General features: G+C 38.4%; 2 protein-coding genes across 6 annotated transcripts; one reads left to right on the forward strand and one right to left on the reverse strand.

Annotated features, from left to right (window-relative positions):
* Positions 1–3,413: 3,413 nt before the first annotated feature.
* Positions 3,414–18,024, reverse strand: LIAS (lipoic acid synthetase). 4 transcript variants are annotated; one of them, XM_024731684.1, is made up of 11 exons: positions 17,886–18,024; positions 16,612–16,784; positions 15,554–15,647; positions 14,547–14,627; positions 12,991–13,147; positions 12,847–12,904; positions 10,883–11,011; positions 8,589–8,734; positions 7,872–7,942; positions 7,028–7,139; positions 3,414–3,768 (listed from the first exon to the last, which is right to left on the reverse strand). In XM_024731684.1, the coding sequence occupies exons 1-11, from the start codon at positions 17,928–17,930 to the stop codon at positions 3,716–3,718; spliced, it is 1,119 nt and encodes a 372-aa protein (XP_024587452.1). In that variant the 5' UTR covers positions 17,931–18,024; the 3' UTR covers positions 3,414–3,715. The 4 variants fall into 4 exon arrangements, 3 of the variants coding, with proteins under 3 accessions (XP_024587452.1, XP_024587453.1, XP_024587454.1); XM_024731685.1 differs by lacking the exon at positions 14,547–14,627; XR_003001314.1 differs by lacking the exons at positions 3,414–3,768; positions 7,028–7,139 and having other exon boundaries at positions 8,589–8,730.
* Positions 18,025–18,132: 108 nt separating this feature from the next.
* RPL9 (ribosomal protein L9) lies at positions 18,133–22,602 on the forward strand. Of its 2 annotated transcripts, none has more exons than XM_024731751.1 (8): positions 18,133–18,176; positions 18,627–18,673; positions 18,763–18,878; positions 19,467–19,562; positions 20,549–20,681; positions 21,544–21,624; positions 22,133–22,247; positions 22,525–22,602. In XM_024731751.1, exons 2-7 carry the CDS (start codon positions 18,628–18,630, stop codon positions 22,237–22,239), a joined length of 579 nt encoding a protein of 192 aa, XP_024587519.1. In that variant the 5' UTR covers positions 18,133–18,176; position 18,627; the 3' UTR covers positions 22,240–22,247; positions 22,525–22,602. The 2 variants fall into 2 exon arrangements, with proteins under 2 accessions (XP_024587519.1, XP_024587520.1); XM_024731752.1 differs by having other exon boundaries at positions 18,163–18,181.

The raw sequence follows: 22,602 nt of genomic DNA on the forward strand, positions 1-22,602 counted from the left end.
GGCATTTACACCCATGTGATTACATCTTCCAGCCCCCAGGGTCAAGGGGAAGAAAAAAAAAAAGGTAGGTGGAGGCAGGGTGAAGTTTCTTCTCTAAAGAAATTGATTCGACTGCCTGGGGAGAACTATAACAATGAGTACTGTTCTCCACCAGAACAAACCCTAAGTCCAATACCAGCTGTCTGCAAGTTTGCCCTAAAGCAAAGCCAGCAAGTCAAAGCACTGTGTGGACTTTTGGGTTACATGCGTTGAATTAACCACATGCACTATTTTCATTCTCTCCTGAAATCTCACTAAAACGGCAGTAAAGAAATAAGAAAGCTGTAAATAGATAAGGACAAAGAATGAGAAAGGAGGCACCAGTAGATGAGAGATGTCAAACAATTTTTAGAAAGTGGACCGACCACGGGAGGCTAAGTAACTTACTATAAAGAGCAAGCAGAAACTTCAATGCCCACATAAGGGACTGCCTTCTAGATGTAGGTAACTGGTCCCTGAGAAGAACACAAGAATTAGAGGCACCACATACCACAAGAGGTGGGGTTTAGGTGTGGGGCTAAAAACAGGGGACTTTGATGGAAGGCTGTATAAGGAAGAGTTGACTGCACCCAAGTCTCTACCCTACCCACACCAAGAAACTCCCTTTCCCACCCCTTACTCTCATGGGATATTAGAGGTTTATTTTCAGGAGGAATAGAATTAGAAAGTTTCAGCCTTGGGGAGGGTGTTAGTAAGTTGCCAGACTGGAAACGAGGAAACTAAATAAAAGCCTGCCTATGGAACAGAGACCCATGCTCCCCTAACCAGCTTGCTTTTACTCATCTGGCTCTGAGTAAGCAGGCAGCCAAGTTTATAACCCTCAAGGCAGGAGACTTGAGGATTATAATTATTATTTTCAATCCTGACATTTGGGAGTCACTCATTGAGAAATCTAGCTCATGCCCCAAACACGCTCCCAGTGGAGCTCTATCAATTAGATAGCTCCCGCCACCCCAGCTTCCAAATAGCTTTAGAGTGGCTCATCACTTAGTATGTCTTTACAGCCAAGGAGATGAAGGAGAGCCTTTAACACAAAAGGCAGAGACCAAAACAAACAAAGAAAACAGAGACAATGCTCGATGCAGAGAATGACACTATCCTCAGAAAGAAAAATGGAAGAACTTGTAGCTAGGAAACAAGAACAGAATGCTATTTAAAAGGGGGAAAAAAAATCAGAGAACTGCTCTTGAAAATTAAAATGTGGAGGCCAAAATTTTAGCAAGAGAATAATCATCAAATGAAATTTTCATGGAAATCCAATACAAAATAGGTTAAATGGTATTTTATTAGCACAAATGTATGTGTGGCTTCTGAGTAGCTGGGAGTCCCCACAAGGATGATGGGCACGTACTCAAATCTCTCTCTGCGGCTGCTCCTGCTGTTCTGCTCTACTCATACTCTGAATCTTTCTTTGGGGTGTTATTCCCATTTTTCTGCCTAAGTCCACTGGAGCTCATGCTTCTTAATGCAGTAATACAAATAATATCTCTAAAGTGAAGATGTTTTCAGGGAATTCCCTGGCAGTCCAGTGGTTAGGACTCAGCACTTTCACTGCTGGGGCCTGGGTTCTGTCCCTGGTCAGGGAACAAAGATCCCCCAAGCTGCATGGTATGGTCAAAAAATAATAATAATAATAATAATAATAATAGTAAAGATATCTCACCAAACAGGAATTGGGTTTCAGGGTTGGCTGATTCAGTGGCTGGAAAGGGGACAGTGACCCCTGTACTAATTGAGTTCTTAAAAACCATGTGCATTTGTCACTTTCACTTTCTTAAAAATACTATTGGTGCTACAGAAAGAAAAAGATCAGACATACTGAAATGGGCACATGCCAGATTTTAACACATTGGAGACCACTGATGCATTAACTTGTGCTGTGCGATCAAGAAATTTTGTATAGGCCACCTGCCATGTCTGTGCATTTAAATACACTTCTTTTTAATGCATCATTGTTTAGGAAGGTCAAAGCTCTGCCTTGGCCTTTTAAAATTCAAGCCTGTCCATTCTTGTACATTTATGCAAGGGACTACACCTCTACAGCACCCACTCTCTACGCTCAAATGTCCAGCAAGATCCAGGCATTTGTTCACATATTCTAATGAGTGAATGAATAACAAATTCAGAAGATACTATTTGTGATTCCACTTTGAAACAAACATTTCCTGCTAATCATCTTTCAGGTTTTTGGATTAAATTTAACTGGACAGTATGCTGAGATTGCAAGATGTTTTAAAATTTTAAAATAATTTATCATTATTTAGCTGTATCAGTCAGGATTTTTCTCAATACTATATAACCAAAATAAAACAAAGGAGTAAGTAGACTGTTGAGGCCTGACAAAGACTGCAAACGTCATCCATGACTCCCAATTTCACATATGTATCAAAACAGCTTCATCTTATCATTCACTATTTTTATGTGTAGTTGTTACAAATCTAAAACCTTAACATACATTTGTGCTAATAAAATGCCATTTTAATTATTTTACATTGGGATACCAAACATTTCATTTGACAAAATGACTCTTCTGCTAAAAGGTTTCATTACCAACTGCCTACACTGTGCAAAATTAGGAAACATCAGATTATGTTACAAAATCAGAGTCTGAAAAGTAATCCATTTTTCCGGTGAAATAATAGATTTTGAAGGAGGGTAGTTGCCAGAGATGTTAAAATGGAAAGTTGATAGGGTTAATTTTACACAGCAAAATTTGTTAGGATCTATAAGGAAAGTGAGTCAAAGTATATATGGCTCCCTGAGTTAAAATGTAACTAATTTTCAAAGTTATGCATTTTATTAAAAAAAAATTAGTTCACTTATTTAAAACTTCAAAACAAAATTGGCTATCCAAATTACATATTTTATAATATTGCCATCTAAGTACTTCCTTTGTGAGATGTAGTAGAAAAACAGGATTCAGAGTCAAAAGATGAATTTGAGTTCTAGTACTTAGGAAAGAAATTCCTCATTCAGGTCATTACCATGATAGAACACAGCCACCTCACCAGAGTGGTGAGAGGAATGAAAGGAACAAATGGATAGTGCATGTGATGTAGCAAACTATTATAAAATGAGAGTTAATATTTTATTTTTAGATTATATTTCCCCATCTTGGACAACATCATGGTCTTGGTTTAATAGAGGTCCTAAATAAGCAATCAGCATAAAACTCTTCTGTAGGTCTAAAGTAGTCATATCAATGTGAAGAGTCAACACTGAAACTCTTAAGCCTTTCTACATTATTCCAACGATGTTATGCTATTATGCAAAGGACATATGCTACTTATAAGTAAACAGATACAATCTCAATCTGTTTTGACTGTTTCATCACAGTATGTCATTTTTCAGAAATGAAACGTGACAATGATGTATAGAGGGTTAAAAGATTTTCTACAAGTTTTTAATGTATTGTTTAAACTACACTATTAACAGTAAACTCTTACAAAGATGTTTTATGATTACATCATAACAAGCAATTGTTTACTGGGACAAAGAAGATGTGCTAAAAGACAAATGAATTATTATAATTAAATATGCACAGCTTATTGATATCTTTCGTAAAACAAAAAGACTGGGATATATCCACTGAAGTTTAGGCATTCTGCCATCACTTCTGTTACCAACTGGAGTCAAAGTTTTAAAATTCCTGTGATCTTGAATGTCTTGTTAAGTGTTAGAGGGCTTTTGTTTTTCTTTTAGCCACTAGACTTTTCAGGAAAAATTCACCTATTTAGGAAAAATAAAAATACATTAATAGCAATTTAAAGTAAATTTCAGAATAATTATACTTCAGTGTTTCCCTTTAAAGAAGACTTTTGTATTTATTGGTGTTTTTCTCTTTTCAAATCTCAATGGCAATAATTTTCTAACCTCACATATCCCCCATATCTTTGGTACTTTCCTCAACCATAATGCTTAGTCATTATTCTTTTTCTTTTAAAAGAGGTTTTTTTTCATAAATTTATTTATTGTTCATTTTTGGCTGCATTGTATTTTTGTTGCTGCGCGCGGGCTTTCTCTAGTTGTGGTGACCGGGGGGCTACTCTTCGTTGTGGTGCGCGGGCTTCTCACTGTGGTGGCTTCTCTTGTTGTGAAGCATGGGCTCTAGGTGCGTGGGCTTTAGTAGTCGCAGCATGTGGGCTCAGTAGTTGTGGTGCACGGGCTTAGTTGCTCCACGGCATGTGGGATCTTCCCAGACCAGGGCTCAAACCTGCGTCCCCTGCATTGGCAGATGGATTCTCTTTTTTTTTTAATTATTTGTTTAATTTATTTATTTTTGGCTGTTTTGGGTCTTTGTGGCTGTGCGCAGGCTTTCTCTAGTTGCAGTGAGTGGGGGGTACTCTTCATTGCGGTGCACCGGCTTCTCATTGCGGTGGCTTCTCTTGTTGCGGAGCACGGGCTCTAGGCACTCGGGCTTCAGGAATTGTGGCTCGCGGGCTCTGGAGCGCAGGCTCAGTAGTTGTGATGCATGGGCTTAGTTGCTCTGCAGCATGTGGGATCTTCCTGGACCAGGGCTTGAACCCGCATCCCCTGCATTGGGAGGCAGATTCTTAACCACTGCACCACCAGGGAAGCCCAGCGGGTGGATTCTTAACCACTGCACCATCAGGGAAGTCCCTAGTCATTATTCTTAAAAAACTTTTTCTATCACTACAATTTTTACCATTACTCTTTCTAGTAAAGAAATATTATGAAGGGTGACCCTATTGTATCTGTGGGCTGCTTCTGTGCATTTATTCCACTTCACGTGCACCATCTATTCCTCATCACCGACAAAGTATTGCTGTTGGCACAATTCATTTCAGAGAGCAATTTTGCTGCATTATTAGCCTGGATCTGATGTTTATAAAACAGACCTTGCTGCAGTTGAGCAGATTCATTTGATGGCATCTCTTTAGCTTATTCCCCTCTAGGGAAGCAAGAGCTCTCATTTATAATGGGCTTGCTTTCTCTCCACCCCCTAAGACGTGCCTATGCACTAAGTTAGCTGCTCAGAGGGGGCACTTTCACTTTTCAGGTCATTAGGGTTCCATTTAGTCTATCACTGTTATAGCACGGCTCAAAGCTTATTGGCAGAGTTCAGCACTGCAGGCCCGACTTTATGAGGAGTCTGATGAACTTCTCTGCCATCTTAATACATGAGTAGAATTGTGATGATTGTATCTGTACATAATCACCAAGAATCCTATGACTCATAACCTTGCCAAGTAATGGAGAGAATAATCCATGCTGCCCCATGCCTCATCTAAATCTGGTAAGAGTAGAACCATATTATCAGATCCTAATCCATCATCTAAATCTAATACTTTGACCTTTTACTGGTAATTTTAAAGGAATTAAAAAGTTTATAATTCACTTCCTCATAATTGTTAGAAATTTTCCTTACCAAAAACAAAAACAAACGAAACAAAAAACATACAAAAAAAACCCAAACCAACAAAATAAAAAGTCCTTTCAAATGACATTATTCTACTTTGACCACCCTGGAAGCTGATGTTGGTCCTATCCTTTATATATATTTTTAGCTTGCCAATAGTGCTCCTTAAAGAATAAATCACTTATCATTATTGGTTTCCAAAATTCCCACATCCTGTCAGTCAGTGTTGAATCAAATTCTTGGGTTTTATAACTAAGATAAGCTGTTGTTAGTTCATTAAAATGTCTTCAGTTTCTTTACAGGAACACACTGAATATTACTAACATCGGAACATTAATTTTTACAAATAGAATTTATGCCTAATTTTAACATATCTAGGATTTAGACGGCACTATGTAAGTCATTTAAAAGATCATTAATGGTATAACATGGTTTGGACATACCCAAAAAACAACTAGCTGTTTATTCTTGTAATGGCCATTACCACATGACTTTATCTCTTGAAAAAGGCTATTAGGACTTCCCTGGTGGCACAGCGGTTAAGAATCCGCCTGCCAATGCAGGGGACACGGGTTTGATCCCTGGTCCAGGAAGATCCCACATGCTGTGGAGCAACTAAGCCCATGCTCCACAGCTACTAAGCCTGCGCTCTAGAGCCCATGAGCCACAACTGCTGAGCCTGTGCTCTAGAGCCCGTGAGCCACAACTGCTGAGCCCGCGTGCCACAACTACTGAAGCCTGTGCGCCTACAGCCTGTGCTCCGCTACAAGAGAAGCCACCGTAATGAGAAGGCTGTGCACCGCAATGAAGAGTAGCCTCCGCTCGCCACAACTAGAGAAAGCCCGTGTGCAGCGATGAAGACCTAACGCAGCCAAAAATGAATAAATAAATTAAAAAAAGAAAAAAAGAAACTATCTTTTATTTTTATAAGTCAGCTCAAGCTACTGATCAAAATAAGAGCCGAAATTACAGAGGTAAAAAAACTGCATTGTAGGACTTCCCTGGTGGCGCAGAGTGGTTAAGAATCTGCCTGCCAATGCAGGGGACAGGGTTCAATCCCTGGTCGGGGAAGATTCCACATGCTGCGGAGCAACTAAGCCCGTGCGCCACAACTACTGAGCCTGTGCTCTAGAGCCCGTGTGCCACAACTACTGAAGCCTGTGCACCTAGAGCCTGTGCTCCGCAACAACAGAAGCCACAGCAGTAAGAAGCCCATGCACCGCAAGGAAGAGTAGCCTCCGCTTGCCGCAACTAGAGAAAGCCCGTGTGCAGCAACAAAGACCCAATGCAGCCAAAAGTAAATAAATAAATTAATAAGTTAAAATAAATAATTGCACTGTAGATAATAAAATTACACTAAACATTTCCATAGGGAAAATAACCTTATGGATTTTTTTTCCTGTTGCTTCTGGGAGGAAAGACACAAAGATATTAATGCAAGCAGCAATGCTGTCAAATAGATACTTACCCTTACGGAGCAAAGTTCCTAAAGATATTTCAGGAAAAAAAAAATTTTTTTTCTTCCCCACAAAAGACAACCACAGCTATTATCATTTTAATGTGGAAAATTACAGACTAAATAGAACCATGCTCTGCAGTCTAACTTACCTGCTTTATATGAAGAACGCACCAGAGGGCCACTTGCAGTGTAATGAAATCCAAGTTCATTTCCTACTTTTTCCCAGTATTTGAACTTTTCAGGAGTAATGTATTCTTCAACCTAGATTTAAAGAATTAATTCTAGATTCTAGAATTTTCCTAAATCATTTCGGTTCTATACAAAAATCTACTTGTTGGCTACTCGGTCAGAATGTAATTATAGTGAAATTAGAGAATAGGGGAAACATATCAATTTGGAATTATATTAGCTATTCCAAAAGGGAAAGAAAATGAGACTATTTGTAGAGATTATATATCTGTATCATTCCTTTATTGACCAACAGGTACAATCAAAAATTAGCTACACCTATTTCTATAAGATTCCTGACAGAAAAAAAAAAAAAAAAAAAGATTCCTGAGGACAAGACTGTGTTACTCATCTTGTATCTTCTGCTCGGCACTGTGTCTGGCACATGGTCACTACTCAGGAAATGTTTTTTGAATGAATGAATAAATGTCCAATATAGAAATAGAGAGACCTACTTTTCTTTCTTACTTCACCTCTGGCTCTCATATAATTCTAAAACAAATCACAAGATCACCAAGTGTGAATGAACACAACTTTCCAACTTAAAAATTTTTTTCCTGAAGGTCACTTAAGTTATACAATTTTGGGCGCAGCAAATAAATGCCAGTGTAGCTGCTTTATGCAGATAATAAAATGGAAACTGGAACTTAGAAATATACACGGAACACTACACTAAAAAGCCAGCAGCTTCTTAATTTTACCTAAAGAAAATAAAGATTTAATTCAAATTACCATTAAACACTTGGCAATTTATGGTAGTTGTACCTTAAGGTGGCGCTTTGTTGGCTGCATATATTGTCCTAAGGTCAAACAGTCCACATCTGCTTCACGAAGTACTACAGGAAAAAAAGCACACGTTGCAATAGCAGATGTTTTTACAATGCTAACTGTATGCATTGTTGTAAAGAGCAGCTTTTAATTATTATTTGAACTTATTACTCTTTGCACCAATAAATAACTGTAAGTTGGCCAAGGATCTTCAGGTAAAATAAAAGCTTTCATATTTTAAAATTTAAGAAGTGCAAGAATCACAAAGCAAATGGATTTAATGGACTAAGGTTCAGCGAAGTCCAAAGCACACCATGTTGTGTAACAATTCTATAAGTAAGCACTTCCTCAAAGGCCTGAATTCATCCTAGTCATCTTTGGATTGTCAGTGCTTGACAGAGCTCCTGGTACCTGGCTGGACTCTTTAAAAACTGTCTAATGAGTGAATAAGTGGACAAAATCATGTTTTTAGTTGATGAAAGGCTAAGAAATAAAATGGGATGCAAATTTCATATCCTGAGCATCCTGTACATCATTCCATGAAGTTTTAAGAAAACATACTTCCTTTCCTGCTGTTTACAACATATACTATACATATGTTCTCACTGGCACTTTCACTGAGACTATGGAGAAAGCATAACAGGTCCTTCAAAGTGGGACTCCTGCTATTACTCAAATTAAATGGAAAAGAGTTTTCATTTTCAATTTATTTACCTTTCATCGTTGCATATACTTGCTCGTCATTCTCACCTAAACCCAACATTATAGATGTTTTAGAAATAACATCAGGTCGAACTTCCTTGGCATGTTTCAGTATGCGTAGAGACTGGTCAAAATTGGCCCGGGGATCACGAACCTTCCTTGAAAACAGCAAAGCTGTTGTCAGCATGAATAACCACAAGCTCAACTAAGTACATAATTATGCAAGCAACCTGAAAGACCAGAAAAGTACATTCTGGACATTATGCTACATCATATGGTTCAATGGTAACATTTTTGCACAAATGCCTAAGTGCTACTTTAGGAAAGAAAATCAGGCTTCACTAGGCCCCCAACTCTGTTGACTTTTCAGGCCTTTCAAGCCTGGGGCAGAGAAAATGAGAATGGAAGTAATGAATGAAGTAATTCATTTTATGAATTACTCATTGAGAAACCAGGATTCCGAAGCTGAGAATAAGTGATTAGAAGAGTAGTCAAGAGAGAAGGGGAAAAGTGGAAGAAAATCTCGATACTGAACAAAGAAAAAACCGTTTACCCTGAACCATTTCAGAGGAATGAAACTTTTATGTTCATTTCTAAAGACTAAGCTGCCCTCTGCTGGTAAGTATATAGCTTGACATCTCTTAGGTAAAAAAATACATGATTCTGGAATTTTCACTGCAAAGGATAATGTTTTTTATTTATTATTTTTTAAAATTAATTAATTTAATTTTTGGCTGTGTTGGGTCTTCGTTGCTGTGCGTGGGCTTTCTCTAGTTGTGGTGAGTGGGGGCTACTCTTTGTTGCAGTGCACTGGCTTCTCATTGCAGTGGCTTCTCTTGTTGCGGAGCACGGGCTCTAGAGCACAGGCTCAGTAGCTGTGGCGCACGGGCTTAGTTGCTCCGCAGCCATGTCGTATCTTCTGGGACCAGGGCTTGAACACGTGTCCCCTGCATTGGTAGGTGGATTCTTAACCACTGTACCACCAGGAAGTCCCGGATAATGTTTTTAAAATGAAAACAGAGAAACTGGCACCCACTGGTGGTGGTATCATGAGATATGACAGGGTTGGAACAGGCTGTGTGCTAGACTTCAACAGGGGCCAAACCAACATGGCTTAAATGGATAAGGCCCAAAGGACACAAAGTTGGTGATGTTAAATCAGCCTTCATTTGAATTCTAATGTACCTTTATTCTGTGTAATTGATTTATTGTTATGGTTGTTATTTTTAATCAGAGACCAGTTCACAGGGAAGAGAGGAAACAAATTAATAAATTTTAAAATAATCACAGAGACTTCTCTGGTGGTCCAGTGGGTAGGACTCCATGCTCCCAATGCAGGGGGCCCAAGTTTGATCCCCGGTCGGGGAACTAGATCCCACATGCATGACACAATGAAGATCCCTCATGCAGCAACTAAGACCAGGTACAGCCAAGATAAATAAATAAATAAATATTAAAACACACACACACAATTGATAATAAGGAAATTACTTTTTGGAAGTTATTTCTCCACTGAATTCAAGTCATGCTCCCTAATATATTTATGATTTAGTGGAAATCCTGGTTATTGTTTATCCTACTTCTTTCTTTAACACAGAATAATGTATAGAACCTAATAAAATCACTATCAAATGCTTTACTAAAATAATGAAAATGAATTAATCTTGTCCAAAATTTTTCATTTTTCTGAAATATGAATGTACTTATTGATGTAGAATAACAATCTGTAATTATTCCTAACTACTAAAATCATTAGGAAGAGTAAGACAGCATAGTATCTACTTTTTAAAAGAGATCTGAAATACATCTGAGTGTACTAGGTTTTTCTTCAGCATCATTTACTGCATATATTATTGCCAAGTGGATAGTTAAAAGTCTTTTTTTAGAACTACAATCAAAGCAATTGCTCAAGTAAGTTTTTCTTCTTGAAAACTGTTCTTTGAAAAAAACAGCTCGTTGGTACCTGCAATGATACTTTACAAAAAAAAAAAAGAAAGAAAAAAAAGATGCTCATTATGTGTGTGTGTACCAAAACGTATACACACATGTATAAATATATAAGTATATATATTATACTTAGATGTTAGTAATTGATACTACTAGGTGGAAATATTATGGGTGATGTTTACATTCTTTTTGTTGGCTACATTTTTTAATTTTTCTGCAACAGACATATGTTGTTTTTGTTTAAAAACAGAGTTCACTTTATAAAAGCGAATTACAAAGTTCTCCCCTGAAACAAGTGAGAAAATGTAGCAGATTCTGACCCTCCAAACTTCCCAACATTACTCTGTATATGAAATCACCTTTGTAATTCTGGAACTGTTTCTATATTATGTGCATACACATCTAATCCTGACAGAGCAACTTTTTCTATTGCTTTAAGATCTCCTCGGAAATCAGGGGTGAGACATTCCACAAGGATTTTCGGATTCCTAGGGTGAAAAAGAGATAAGTGTCAAACTGAGGAAAAGAATTGACATAACTGTTGATCAAAATAGAAGTCACCAGTACTCATTCAGTATCAGTTTCAACACGGTAAGCTTTAGAACCTTGCCAAGAATAGCATGAACACAAACGTTTATATATGAACTGTTAAATGAAAAACAAACAAAAAAAACCCCCAAAAAACCAAACAAACCTATAACATCAAATAATATGCACATTGTGGTTAAAACACATCTGCATGTAAATAATGATCAGAATAAATTTTGGTAAATTTTGGGATTATATAGAATTTTAAACTTTATTAAGTAGGTATTAAAAAATTGTTTAAAGGAATTAAAATACAAATATAAAACATTAAATATAAAATAACCTTTGTATTTTTTTAGAAAATAAATTGGGATATCTCTTATGTGAACGCAAATATTAATTCCTTTAATTCTGCATTCTTTTAAAATTCATGAATAGTGCCCTCCTCGCGTCCTCTAGACAAATATTTCACAAGTGCTCTGACCTTTAAAAACTATCTTCTGAGTTGCTGAGTCATGAGCTTTGCTTAAATGAAATACAAGCTAAACATTAATCTTCCTATTTATATTCTGGCTATATTTATGCATTCAAGCATTAAAATATGAACTAGGTCATAAAGCTGTTCCCTTTGACAAGTAGTAGAAATGACTGGGAAACTAAAACTTTTTCACAAACCCAACTGCAAAGTTTTTTTTGGAGCTGTTTCATGCGAGAACAGATGTAGAAAGGACCACATACACACCCTCCCATGGATACAAGAGATGTTCAAAGAACACATAACTCACTTTTTTAACTACAAGTTGAGACTCATTAGTAGTTTGTCAGATCAATTTTGTGGGTGGCAAACAAAACTTTTTTTAAATGAACTATAAAAAATTAAAATAGAAAATATTGGGGGAATCACTGAAAAAATATTTACTGAGGGTGCTAGACTAGTACTGAGCTGTAGAAAATAAGCATAGGACTTTCCTGGTGGTGCAGTGGTTAAGAATCCGCCTGCCAATGCAGGGGACATAGGTTCGAGCCCTGGTCCAGGAAGATTCCACATGCCGTGGAGCAACTAAGCCCGTGCACCACAACTACTGAGCCTGCGCTCTAGAGCCCGCAAGCCACAACTACTGAAGCCCGCGCACCTAGAGCCCATGCTCCACAACAAGAGGAGCCACCGCAATGAGAAGCCCACACAGCACAATGAAGAGTAGCCCCCGCTCGCCACAACTAGAGAAAGCCCGCGCAGCAATGAAGACCCAACGCAGCCAAAAATAAATTAATTAATTAAAAAAAATAAACTCCTTTTAAAATGCTTTTTAAATACATAGAATTTACATGTTAATAAAATGTGAGTTATGGGTGAAATTCCCAGGGCATATCAATAGTGATAAAATTTATATCAAGATTACATATTTTAACAATGTGGGAGTTTATCTCATCCTAACTTCTTCTAGATGATGGTTTATTTAAATCAGTGCTAGGAAGATTAGTTTTATACTTCTTATAAAATTACTCAAAGTTTAGACTGATACTCAAATATGAAGGAGGGGCTCTATAGACTAAAGGTCCATGAATAAGTTTGTGTCCCTACATCCCTAAAATTTCTGCAAATATGTATCTGTATGTTTGAATACGACTTTTCTGGAGAAAAGACCACATAATTTCCAGCAGATTATGAGACAGGTTTATAATCCCCACAAAAGGTTAATAACCACTGCTTTAAGGTAAAGACCTAAAATAAACTGAATTTACATGGATCAAAAGTCCTTAAATTACACAAGCAAATGCAAAAACAAGTAAGTACCTTTCCTTTAAGTAAGACACAGTCTTTGCAAAGTGCTCAGCTCCTCCATCAGGCATATCTAGAAACAAAAGAGTCCATTGCTTAAGATGATGTCCTAACTTGATAAGAGCCAATTTCTGGAAGAGGTAATGATGATGCACTAACCATCTCGATCCACAGACGTCAGGACTACATAATCCAGACCCCACTCTGCAATTGCCTTTGCAGTATTGTAGGGCTCATTGGCATCCAGTGGAGGTGGATTTCTTGCAGTCTTAACAGAACAAAATCTACAACCTCTTGTACATGTGTCACCCATCAACTAGAATAGAGATGTTACAATTTAAATCAAATAAACAGATGACTTAGAGAATGTAATGTTAAGGGAATAAAACTGCAATGAATGTATAAACTTTGATTCTGTTTTTAAGAAATTTAAAACATTCAAAGCTAAACAATACAGTTAAGGAATACAAACATATATGGTAAAACTAAAGAAAAAGAAAGGCAAGGGATAAAACCAGAGATCTCCATTATGGAGTATTCAGAATCACTCCTTCCTTCAAGAATTAACATTGCATAACTTAGATAAACTCTCTGCTTGGCTCTGTATTATTCCAGAAGGAGCTCTATCTCATAAGAATCCCCAGCTTCTCGTCTAAATAGTCTCTTGCTGATATAACTCAACAGTTTATCAGACATTCCCCAGATAAGTATGAACTTTCAGTTGCACATAATTTATTTATTTATTTATTTATTTTTTTTTTGCCGGTCACGGGCCTCTCACTGTTGTGGCCTCTCCCGTTGCGGAGCACAGGCTCCAGACGCGCAGGCCCAGCGGCCATGGCTCACAGGACCAGCCGCTCCGCGGCATGTGGGATCTTCCCGGACCGGAGCACGAACCCGCGTCCCCTGCATCGGCAGGCGGACTCTCAACCACTGCGCCACCAGGGAAGCCCGCACATAATTTATATTTAACCCAATACTTCAATCTCCAAACTCCTCTGTATAAATAATATGGTAGATTGCATTGTTAATCCCATTTCTTACTCTATCATATTAAGATTATACATCTCACCCACTGCCATGTAACTTGCAGGACCCGCCTACTTGGGGAGGAAGTTATGTCTCTACTCCCACTCATGCTTGGCTTGAGTGGCTTATTTTGGCCAATAGAATGATAGCAGCCATGATGAAGCAGAAACCTCAAATGTGCATGGATGGCTTGCCCTCTTGTGCTCCTTCCATCCTCCATGATAAGAATATGCCTTGGAGAGCCACCGGTCCAGGAATAAAGCTCTCTAGAGCAGACCTGAATCCAACCTACTTCCTGGAGTCCAGCTTAGCCCAGTCAAGAACAGATGAACACAGGCCAACTGAAAAGTCCCATGAGGGAGAAAAATAAATGCTTATTATTTAAGGGGCAACATGAATAACAAGTTAAGCCAACATGAAGAACATTTCCAAAAATTAATAGAAGAGATATGTCAAGGCAGCACATGATTAACCATCAGGTAGATGGAAGAATCAATAACAGACTTATTCAGAGAAGGGTGAGATCATAACAGCCTGGATTATTCTGTCGGGTTTTTTCCCACATTTCTCATAAACTCATATGTAACAAGAAATCTGATCAGAGATTCATAATGTACATTTGTAGGAGAAAGACACAAAACATTTCCTTTCAGTCTCTAGACTTTAGAATTTGAGGCTGGGCTTACCATGATTGTGGCAGTGGCAGTGGCATGTTCTCCGCCCCCCCAACACTCTCCAATATTGGGACATCGAGCTTCCTCACACACCTGTGGGTAAAAGGGAACTGAATACGGTCAGGTTGAAAATACTTACCAATTGAGCAAATTAGTCAACAGGCATGTTTACACTATCCATTCTTCACAGCATATTTATGAAGAAATTCACTATTCGAAAATGCTGTTAAAACTGTCGAAGTATATAGATATTAGGATTCCATTTTTAAATTAAAAACTATATGAAGGTGGCTTCCCTCGTGGCGCAGTGGTTAAGAATCCGCCTGCCAATGCGGGGGACACGGGTTCGAGCCCTGGTCCGGGAAGATCCCACATGCAGCGGAGCAACTAAGCCCGTGCGCCACAACCACTGAGCCCGGGCACCTAGAGCCCCGAACCTCGCCACTGCAATGAGAAGCCCATGCACCGCAACGAAGAGTAGCACCTGCTCGCCACAAGTAGAGAAAGCCCACACGTAGAAACGGAGACCCAACGCAGCCAAAAGTAAATAAGTAAACTTTAAAAAAAAAACAAAACAAACCCTATATGAATGTATATATTTTACATGTGCAAATAAAAAGCCCTGCAAGGGTATATGTTGAACAGTTAAAGTGGTATAACAGTTAAACATTTGAGATTGCACATAGGATGCTTCACATTTAATATACCCTTTCCAACAAGCATGTACTTAATTTGTAATATAAAACACACAAAAACCCTCATTCCCGAAATTGCAGAAAACATTTTTTTTTGTTTGTACTGTTAAATGAAAGGTTAAAAAATACAATTACTTTTTGTTTCTTTTGCAGGGAAAATAATCTTTAAATGTATTTCCTTTACTGAGAGTAATGTATCACTAAACATCTTTATTTACTTTCCTTGCTATTTTTGATATGTATTTTATTAATTTTTAAGTTACATATATATGGAAAAATTACGGCTTCTGGTAAAGAGGGATATTTAACCCTCTGATAACTTACTGTATGAAGATTTAAATTCCGCAATGTATTTTTCAGTTTATTGTAATTTTTCCCCATGGGAATCTCTGTCTTTAGCCATGGAGGTAGTCTTAACCTGAGGAAAGCCAAATATAACTATACATTAACAAGTATGTTCCCAAATAATCACACAGCTTTGAAGTTACTCTGCTCTATTACAATTCCTAGTTAGGAATTTTCCCCCCATAATCCTGGATTAACTCTTTTAATTTCTGCCATAGGAGTAATAACAGAGAATGAAATTTAGATTTGCTCAAACCACTTTAGAAAACACCTATAACTGTGTCTAGCAGGGCACTGTGCTCATGTCTACTTTTGCAAAGGCACAGAGTAACACCATCCCAATAAAAAAATGAAGAAGCTTTTGAACATCTCATTCCCTAAAAAATAATACTGACAAAAAGTTCTATATTTGTTCAGATTAAGGAGAGACCCCCACAAGTGGACTTTCTGCTCTACATTCTAGATTTTGATAGTTATGAAGTAGAAAAAAATCTAAAATTTTGAGTGAAGACTACATTTCCTCAGGTTCCCTTTGACTTCCACCCACTTGTGATCTATAAGTTGCTAGGTAAAGTATCTCCCAATACAATTTGCTCTCTGCACTAAATTCCCTTACAATTCTTTTAAACTAAGGCATGCTATCCATAGATCATATGTACATTGACTAGGCGAAGCAACAAGTTAGATCACCGACACCCAGTAACAATGAAAAACTTATTAAAGTGTAATAGACTAGTAACAAGGTGATAATCTCTGCTCTCTGAAGAAATTTGTTGCTGGGTGGAAAATGGGAGATGGTGGTGTAGGATGGCTAAGTCCTAGGAAGGTTGAAGAAAAACTGTCAGAGGGCAGAGAGAAAAGAAATAGATTCCAACAATCTCACCTATTCACCTATTCTGTTTGTTATCACTTCTTTCTAATGATGTTTAGCTAAATTTAACAAGCTGATTAAAAATATACCCTAGGGCTTGGTTATATCTGAAAATGATGCACTATGAAGAAATGGGACATTAAAATTACCTCAAAATTTCAATTACCTTTCTCCTTTCTGGCGTTTTAAGTCTCCTTTATATTCGTCCCAGGTGCTCTTGTCTGCTAGATCACCAGATACAAAATCTTGAAGGTCTGGTCCATTCTGCAAAAATTTCTTTTTTTTATCTGGCAAGGAACTTACTTCTCTGACTGGACTGCATAAATATCTTCCAAATACCTAAACAAAGGGTTCATTATGACATTTATTTAGTGGGGTTTGGAATAACTTAGTTTTAACCTATTTTAATACCTAAAAGAGTAAAGCCCAGAGAACTGATTCAGAAATTATGTCAAACTATTTACAAGCTCTGTGTAGGAGCTGAGAATCTAAGATTAAGGAGGACCCAAGGGGAACAAACCAAACCTAAAGGAGAATGGGAGCTGACCATTTCCTGCTGGATTTAGAATAGATTTGGAAACCACTGGAACTGGCTAACATGCCACACTTTTCATGTAACCCATTTAGGTACTAAAAGTCTGTTTTTCAAGTTTAAATTGCAATAAGGGAGAAGACGCTACAGCTTTGAATTTTCTATTCCTGACTTGAGTCAAGGACGTTTAAATGAAATTTGAAGTAAATCTCTCTGCTTTGGACTTTGGATAAGCATATGTGTTAAAACGTAGAAGTGCTCAACTAGTTTCACAGAACTTGAAGAAGGGAAACCAAACCTAATGTTTTAATTTTCTAGGTTACATTTTGTGTTTAAAGAAGGAAGTCACTCAATATGTATTTGACCATAAGAAGCCATTGGCTTCTAGATCTGAACACACACGGACAAGACAGCCAAAACACTAAAAAATTCAAGTCAGTACTTATAAAGCAAAAGAACCTTCAAGAATTAAAAAAAAAAATACAGTGCCTATTAATGCTGCACGATTGCTACTGTACTTGCCCAGGTCTCCCACTCGAGTCTAGAGCATAGATTTGGGTTCTAATTGCCCAAACTGGTGTCTAGTACACAAGAGCTCAACACAAAGTAGTAATCTGGAGTGCTCACCGCAGTGGTCCTATAACGCTCCAATAAATACAGAGTACAAATCACTGATACGCAGAAAAAAAGCTCTCAGTGCCAGCCCGAGAGACCTATAAACAAACCAGTACCAGAGACTTAACCTCGTTGGGGTGTCGGAAGAAGTAAATGAGATACCACAAGAAAAATGTTTAGAACAGTACGTGGCTTGAAGTAAACACTCAGTAAGTGCTGGCATTATTGGGCGCTCTAAAGGGATGGGAGCCCCCTCCACCCCACGCCCGCACCCTGCTCGCCCCGCAGCTCACCCGGGGGCCCACGGTGCGGACCACGCCCCCGCAGCGTGGAGACATCCCTCTCTTTTTTTTCTAGCAGGGCCGAGCGATCACTAATTCCCGAGAAAAAAAGATGGAAAAACCGTCACTCGATTTATGACCGACCAGCTGAGCCACACCTGACCCTGTGGAACCTGCGCTGCTCCGCGATTGGCTGCTTTAGCCTAGTAGCGTCGCGCGCTTATGACGCCATACGCAGTACTCTTACGGCCTATAAGAACGTGATGACGAAAGACGCTCTCTCTTTGCCGCATCTACTGCGAGGTGAGGTTGGTTACTGTAATCGGTGGGCCTTGGGAATCTGAAGCCATCGGCTCAGGGAAAGCCAGCGGCGCCAGTCTGGCCCTCGGAAACCCTATTTTGGTTGTCTTCCCATGCGGCGAACGCCGTATGAATTTGGTGGCGATGGTATTCGAGCCCTGTGCTGGGCTTTTAGGCCTACTCCCGCTCCACAGCCTTGCCGGGATGGCGCCGGCTTGATGGAAGTCCCAGGGTTGCGTTGAGCGGGAGTTGGCCCGTTCGGCTTATAACACCCGCAGAGGAGCTGCTCCTTCCAGGCCAGAGCGTAGTGGGGGCCGCTCTCCCTGTTGGTCCTCCTGTATCCTTCCCGGGATTTTTGCCTGCGGTCTCCGGTAGGAGTGGAGGTCCGTGCATCGTAGTTTGGTCGAAAACAGGTCCTCTGCGGCCTTCTTACCCCAAGTGTTTGTGTTTCAGAATGAAGACCATTCTCAGCAATCAGACGGTCGACATTCCAGAAAATGGTACGAGACTTGGTGCTTGCATTTTTCTTACATCTTTACTACACGCTCTATACCTTGTTCCGAGACCTCACGAATACGTTCTCTCCTAGTCGACATTACTCTGAAGGGACGCACAGTTATTGTGAAGGGCCCCAGAGGCACCCTGCGGAGGGACTTCAATCACATCAATGTAGAACTCAGTCTCCTTGGGAAGAAAAAGAAGAGGGTGAGTTTTTGTTTTTTGACACTTCAGTTGCTTGTTTGGAAGGTTGTGATTTAAGAGCATCAAATTGGGTTGCTTTTAAAATTATGGAATTGAGGTTCAGTGTTTTAACTTAAAATTTGGTGTCCAGAAGTGTAACTAGTTTCGGTGTTGTTGCTTCAGTGAAATTGGAAAACGAGATTCTGAACAGAGTGTGTTATAAAAGATCAATACTAGTAGTTGTCATTTGTATCAAGTATTATTGCTGTTACAAGTTAAGTTTATTTTTCTTCTGATTGTTTTGTAAGAATCTTAGGAATGCAGCAGTAGATCTTTTAAACCTGGTATTTTAGTTTTCCAGGAGTGAAGTTTGATGCAGCTTCTACAAAACTTGTGTTCTGGGTTTTCATTCCTTTGGGAAGTAGTAGTGTACCTATAATGTACAGTAACAAAAATGTGAATTGAGGGCTTTGTGGTTTAATTTTTCCTTGAAAATCGTGTTTTAATTTGGGCAAATAATAGAATCTAGAGTACTTACTGTGAATAAATGGACTTTTTTCCAAGCCTACTTACTACCGGAAAGAATTTTCTAAAGTTTTTGTTCTGTTACAGCTCCGGGTTGACAAATGGTGGGGGAATAGGAAGGAACTGGCCACTGTTCGCACTATCTGTAGTCATGTACAGAACATGATCAAGGGTGTTACACTGGTAAGCAGGTTAACCAGACTACTTTGTTTTGGAAGGGGAGGTTTCTCAGCTGTGATTTATGTATGCAACATAAATGTCTCCTGCAGAGAATAGATTATGCATGTAACTTAGTGAGTTATGTGTACTTACTAAGTACGTGGGAAAAAGTGATCTTGGCAAATGTGTTTAATAGGCATTCCTGGGTCTTAGGATTAAGTGATGTGAGTAAAGATTGAGTGATAAATAAGAGTAAAGACCAGATGGTCTTAATAGTATGCTGATGGTGTTTTTTCCACACAAAATAGGACTCATCTTCAGGGTGCATTTTTTATATATATATAAAAAATGTAACATACGGGGTAGGCTTTGGTTTCTTGTTTTATCCCTGTCACCACCAGGACCTCTTGTAGGGATAGAAAAAGGTGGACCTAATTTCTGAGCTCCTTGTCCATTTCCTTAAAAACATACCAGGTTAGGTTCCTTGAGGGCAGGGGGCCTGTCTTGGTGTCATCAGTTCTTGGAATCTGGCGTACCTTAGTAACTCAGTATGTTAGCTTGATGTCCAAGATGAAGGGCTTTGGGGTTCTCCTTTAATGGGAAACTAGCATTGTTTACTGTGGGCATAGCAGGTGGTAAAATACATGCTTCCTTAAGGAGCTTCACAGTCCAGTGAGGAGACACAGAAACACATGTTTTTGTGTAAAATTGTTGTAAGGCTTGGTATAGGTGATACATTTTACAAAACCTTGACAATGAGTGCTGCATGAGAACTGTTTCAGTTTCTTTTGTCAGGAAGGAGGAAATTTTCCTCTAAAGTCTCCATTGATAATTTCTAGAGATTTGGTCATTCTTTTCTAGGTGCAGGGAGGGAGACAGCCTTGACAAATATGTAAATGTTCCCTATAAAAGGGCAACCTCTACTTGGTTTTCAGAGAAAAACTGGAAATCCTATCTTTCAAATTTCTCAGCATTGCTAATAGTTTGTTTATTTTGTTTATTTAACTTAGGGCTTCCGTTACAAGATGAGGTCTGTGTATGCTCACTTCCCCATCAACGTTGTTATTCAGGAGAATGGTTCTCTTGTTGAAATCCGAAATTTTTTGGGTGAAAAATACATCCGCAGGGTTCGGATGAGGCCAGGTATGGTTTAGAAATTTTCTTTCTACTTGTGAAGGCTGGTATTTTGGGTTAGCTATAAATAAGACCAGATTTATTTCAGAATTATCCAGTTTGATTATGGCTTTGTATCATATTTATACCAGTTGTGGTTCTTGAAGGCTTACATTTGGGGTAGTTTGCAGGCCATGGGAGCTGTGGTTGGTTTTGCAAACTGAAATCCAAAAAAAGACCCATTTGAAAAGAGGTTAATACCTAGATTTCCTAGTTTCAGGTCTCAGCTCTCACTGTCAACCTTGGGCAGATTGCCTCTAGCTCATTTTACTCATCTGTAAAATTGGGAACCTCTCATGATTAAATGACTTGAAATGCGTTTTAAAAATAGTTATTGTCTGATGCATAGTTAACACTGAAGCATTAGAAAGTTTTAAAACTTAGTGCTCTTGATGCTTTTTGATTCCCTTGAATTGTGGGGGTGGGAAGAAGGGATTGTACCAATTAATGGCTCTACAGAAATATTACTTGATAGTTGCTATGGTCAGCAGTACTTAATGAGAACCCTTAGGTGAAAAATGAGCTTTGAGGGATACCAAATATACAGTAGAAGTAAGACTGGATACAAATCCTTGTACAGCTAAATCCTACTAGCTGGATACCTTTTTCTCATACTCCTTAATTGAATCATAGTCTGTAATCAGTCTGGGACAGATTCATTCAAGCAGGAATACAAGATTGGGCCCAGATAATACAGATTCTGTTACAAAACAATTCTTTTGGTGTGTGGAATTTTAAATGGAATAAATTGCTACTTAATTTAAGTATTTTAAATAATGCTACAAATCTTATCTTACGTTGACACTATGCATATGCTCTCTTACCTTTTTAGGTGTTGCTTGTTCAGTATCTCAAGCCCAGAAAGATGAGTTGATTCTTGAAGGAAATGACATTGAACTTGTGTCAAATTCAGGTTTGTATGTTTACTGTGCCTGATTACGCCCATAAAATCTTACCTAAATCTTGTAGTTGAATACATGATATATGTTCTTTTAGTGAGCTTTTCTCTTTTTTTTTTATCCGTTTATTTACTTACAGTGTTCCGTGGGGAGTTTGTAAAGACACTGGTCAGTCAGTTAAAAACAGACCTGGGAACTCTGTGTACAGAAAAACAATTAAACATGTGAAGGCACAAAAGAAAAGACTCTTAAGTACATTGGATATTAATAGGGACAAAAGGACTCAAGTTTAATTTGTTATACCTCTAATAGAGCAATCAAACATAAGTAACTAAATTTAAAAAATTACGGGGAAGGAGAGAGAAATGAGATAGACAAAAAGATTGGTGAGTTTTTTTAAATTGTGGGACTCTAATAAACTATCCCAAAGATACTTGGGTTTTGGGTATATAGCATATAATAAAATACTTGCTTATGATTTGGGTTTGGCTGATAAAATAATTGCCTTTTTCACTCTTACAGCTGCTTTGATTCAGCAAGCCACAACAGTAAAAAACAAGGATATCAGAAAATTTTTGGATGGTATCTATGTTTCTGAAAAAGGAACAGTTCAGCAGGCTGATGAATAAGATCTGAGGTAGGTTCTTGTAATGTCCATATAAATTTTATTAACTGCTTTAGTTGGGGGTCTTAATTGATTAAGAGACTTAAACTGGAGGTGTAGCAAAGGTAGAAAATGGAGACCTGCATTCTGGAACACAGTAAATTTGGCAGAATAAGAGATAGAATTGATGCATTTTTACTATGAACCAGTAAGTCATAATTTTAAAGTATGTTTTAGATGATTCAGAGTAGAACTTTTCTGGGCAAGGATATTGATGGAGATTTACTGACATTTTCATTTCTTTTTACAGTGATCCAGTTACAGAAACCGCAAGAGGCCAGGCTCATATGTGATATTTTAAAAATGAATAAAAGCCCTTTTGACTTGA

The sequence above is a fragment of the Neophocaena asiaeorientalis genome, unplaced genomic scaffold (assembly GCF_003031525.2).
Source record: "Neophocaena asiaeorientalis asiaeorientalis breed wild unplaced genomic scaffold, Neophocaena_asiaeorientalis_V1.1 scaffold39, whole genome shotgun sequence".
Taxonomy (NCBI): domain Eukaryota; kingdom Metazoa; phylum Chordata; class Mammalia; order Artiodactyla; family Phocoenidae; genus Neophocaena; species Neophocaena asiaeorientalis.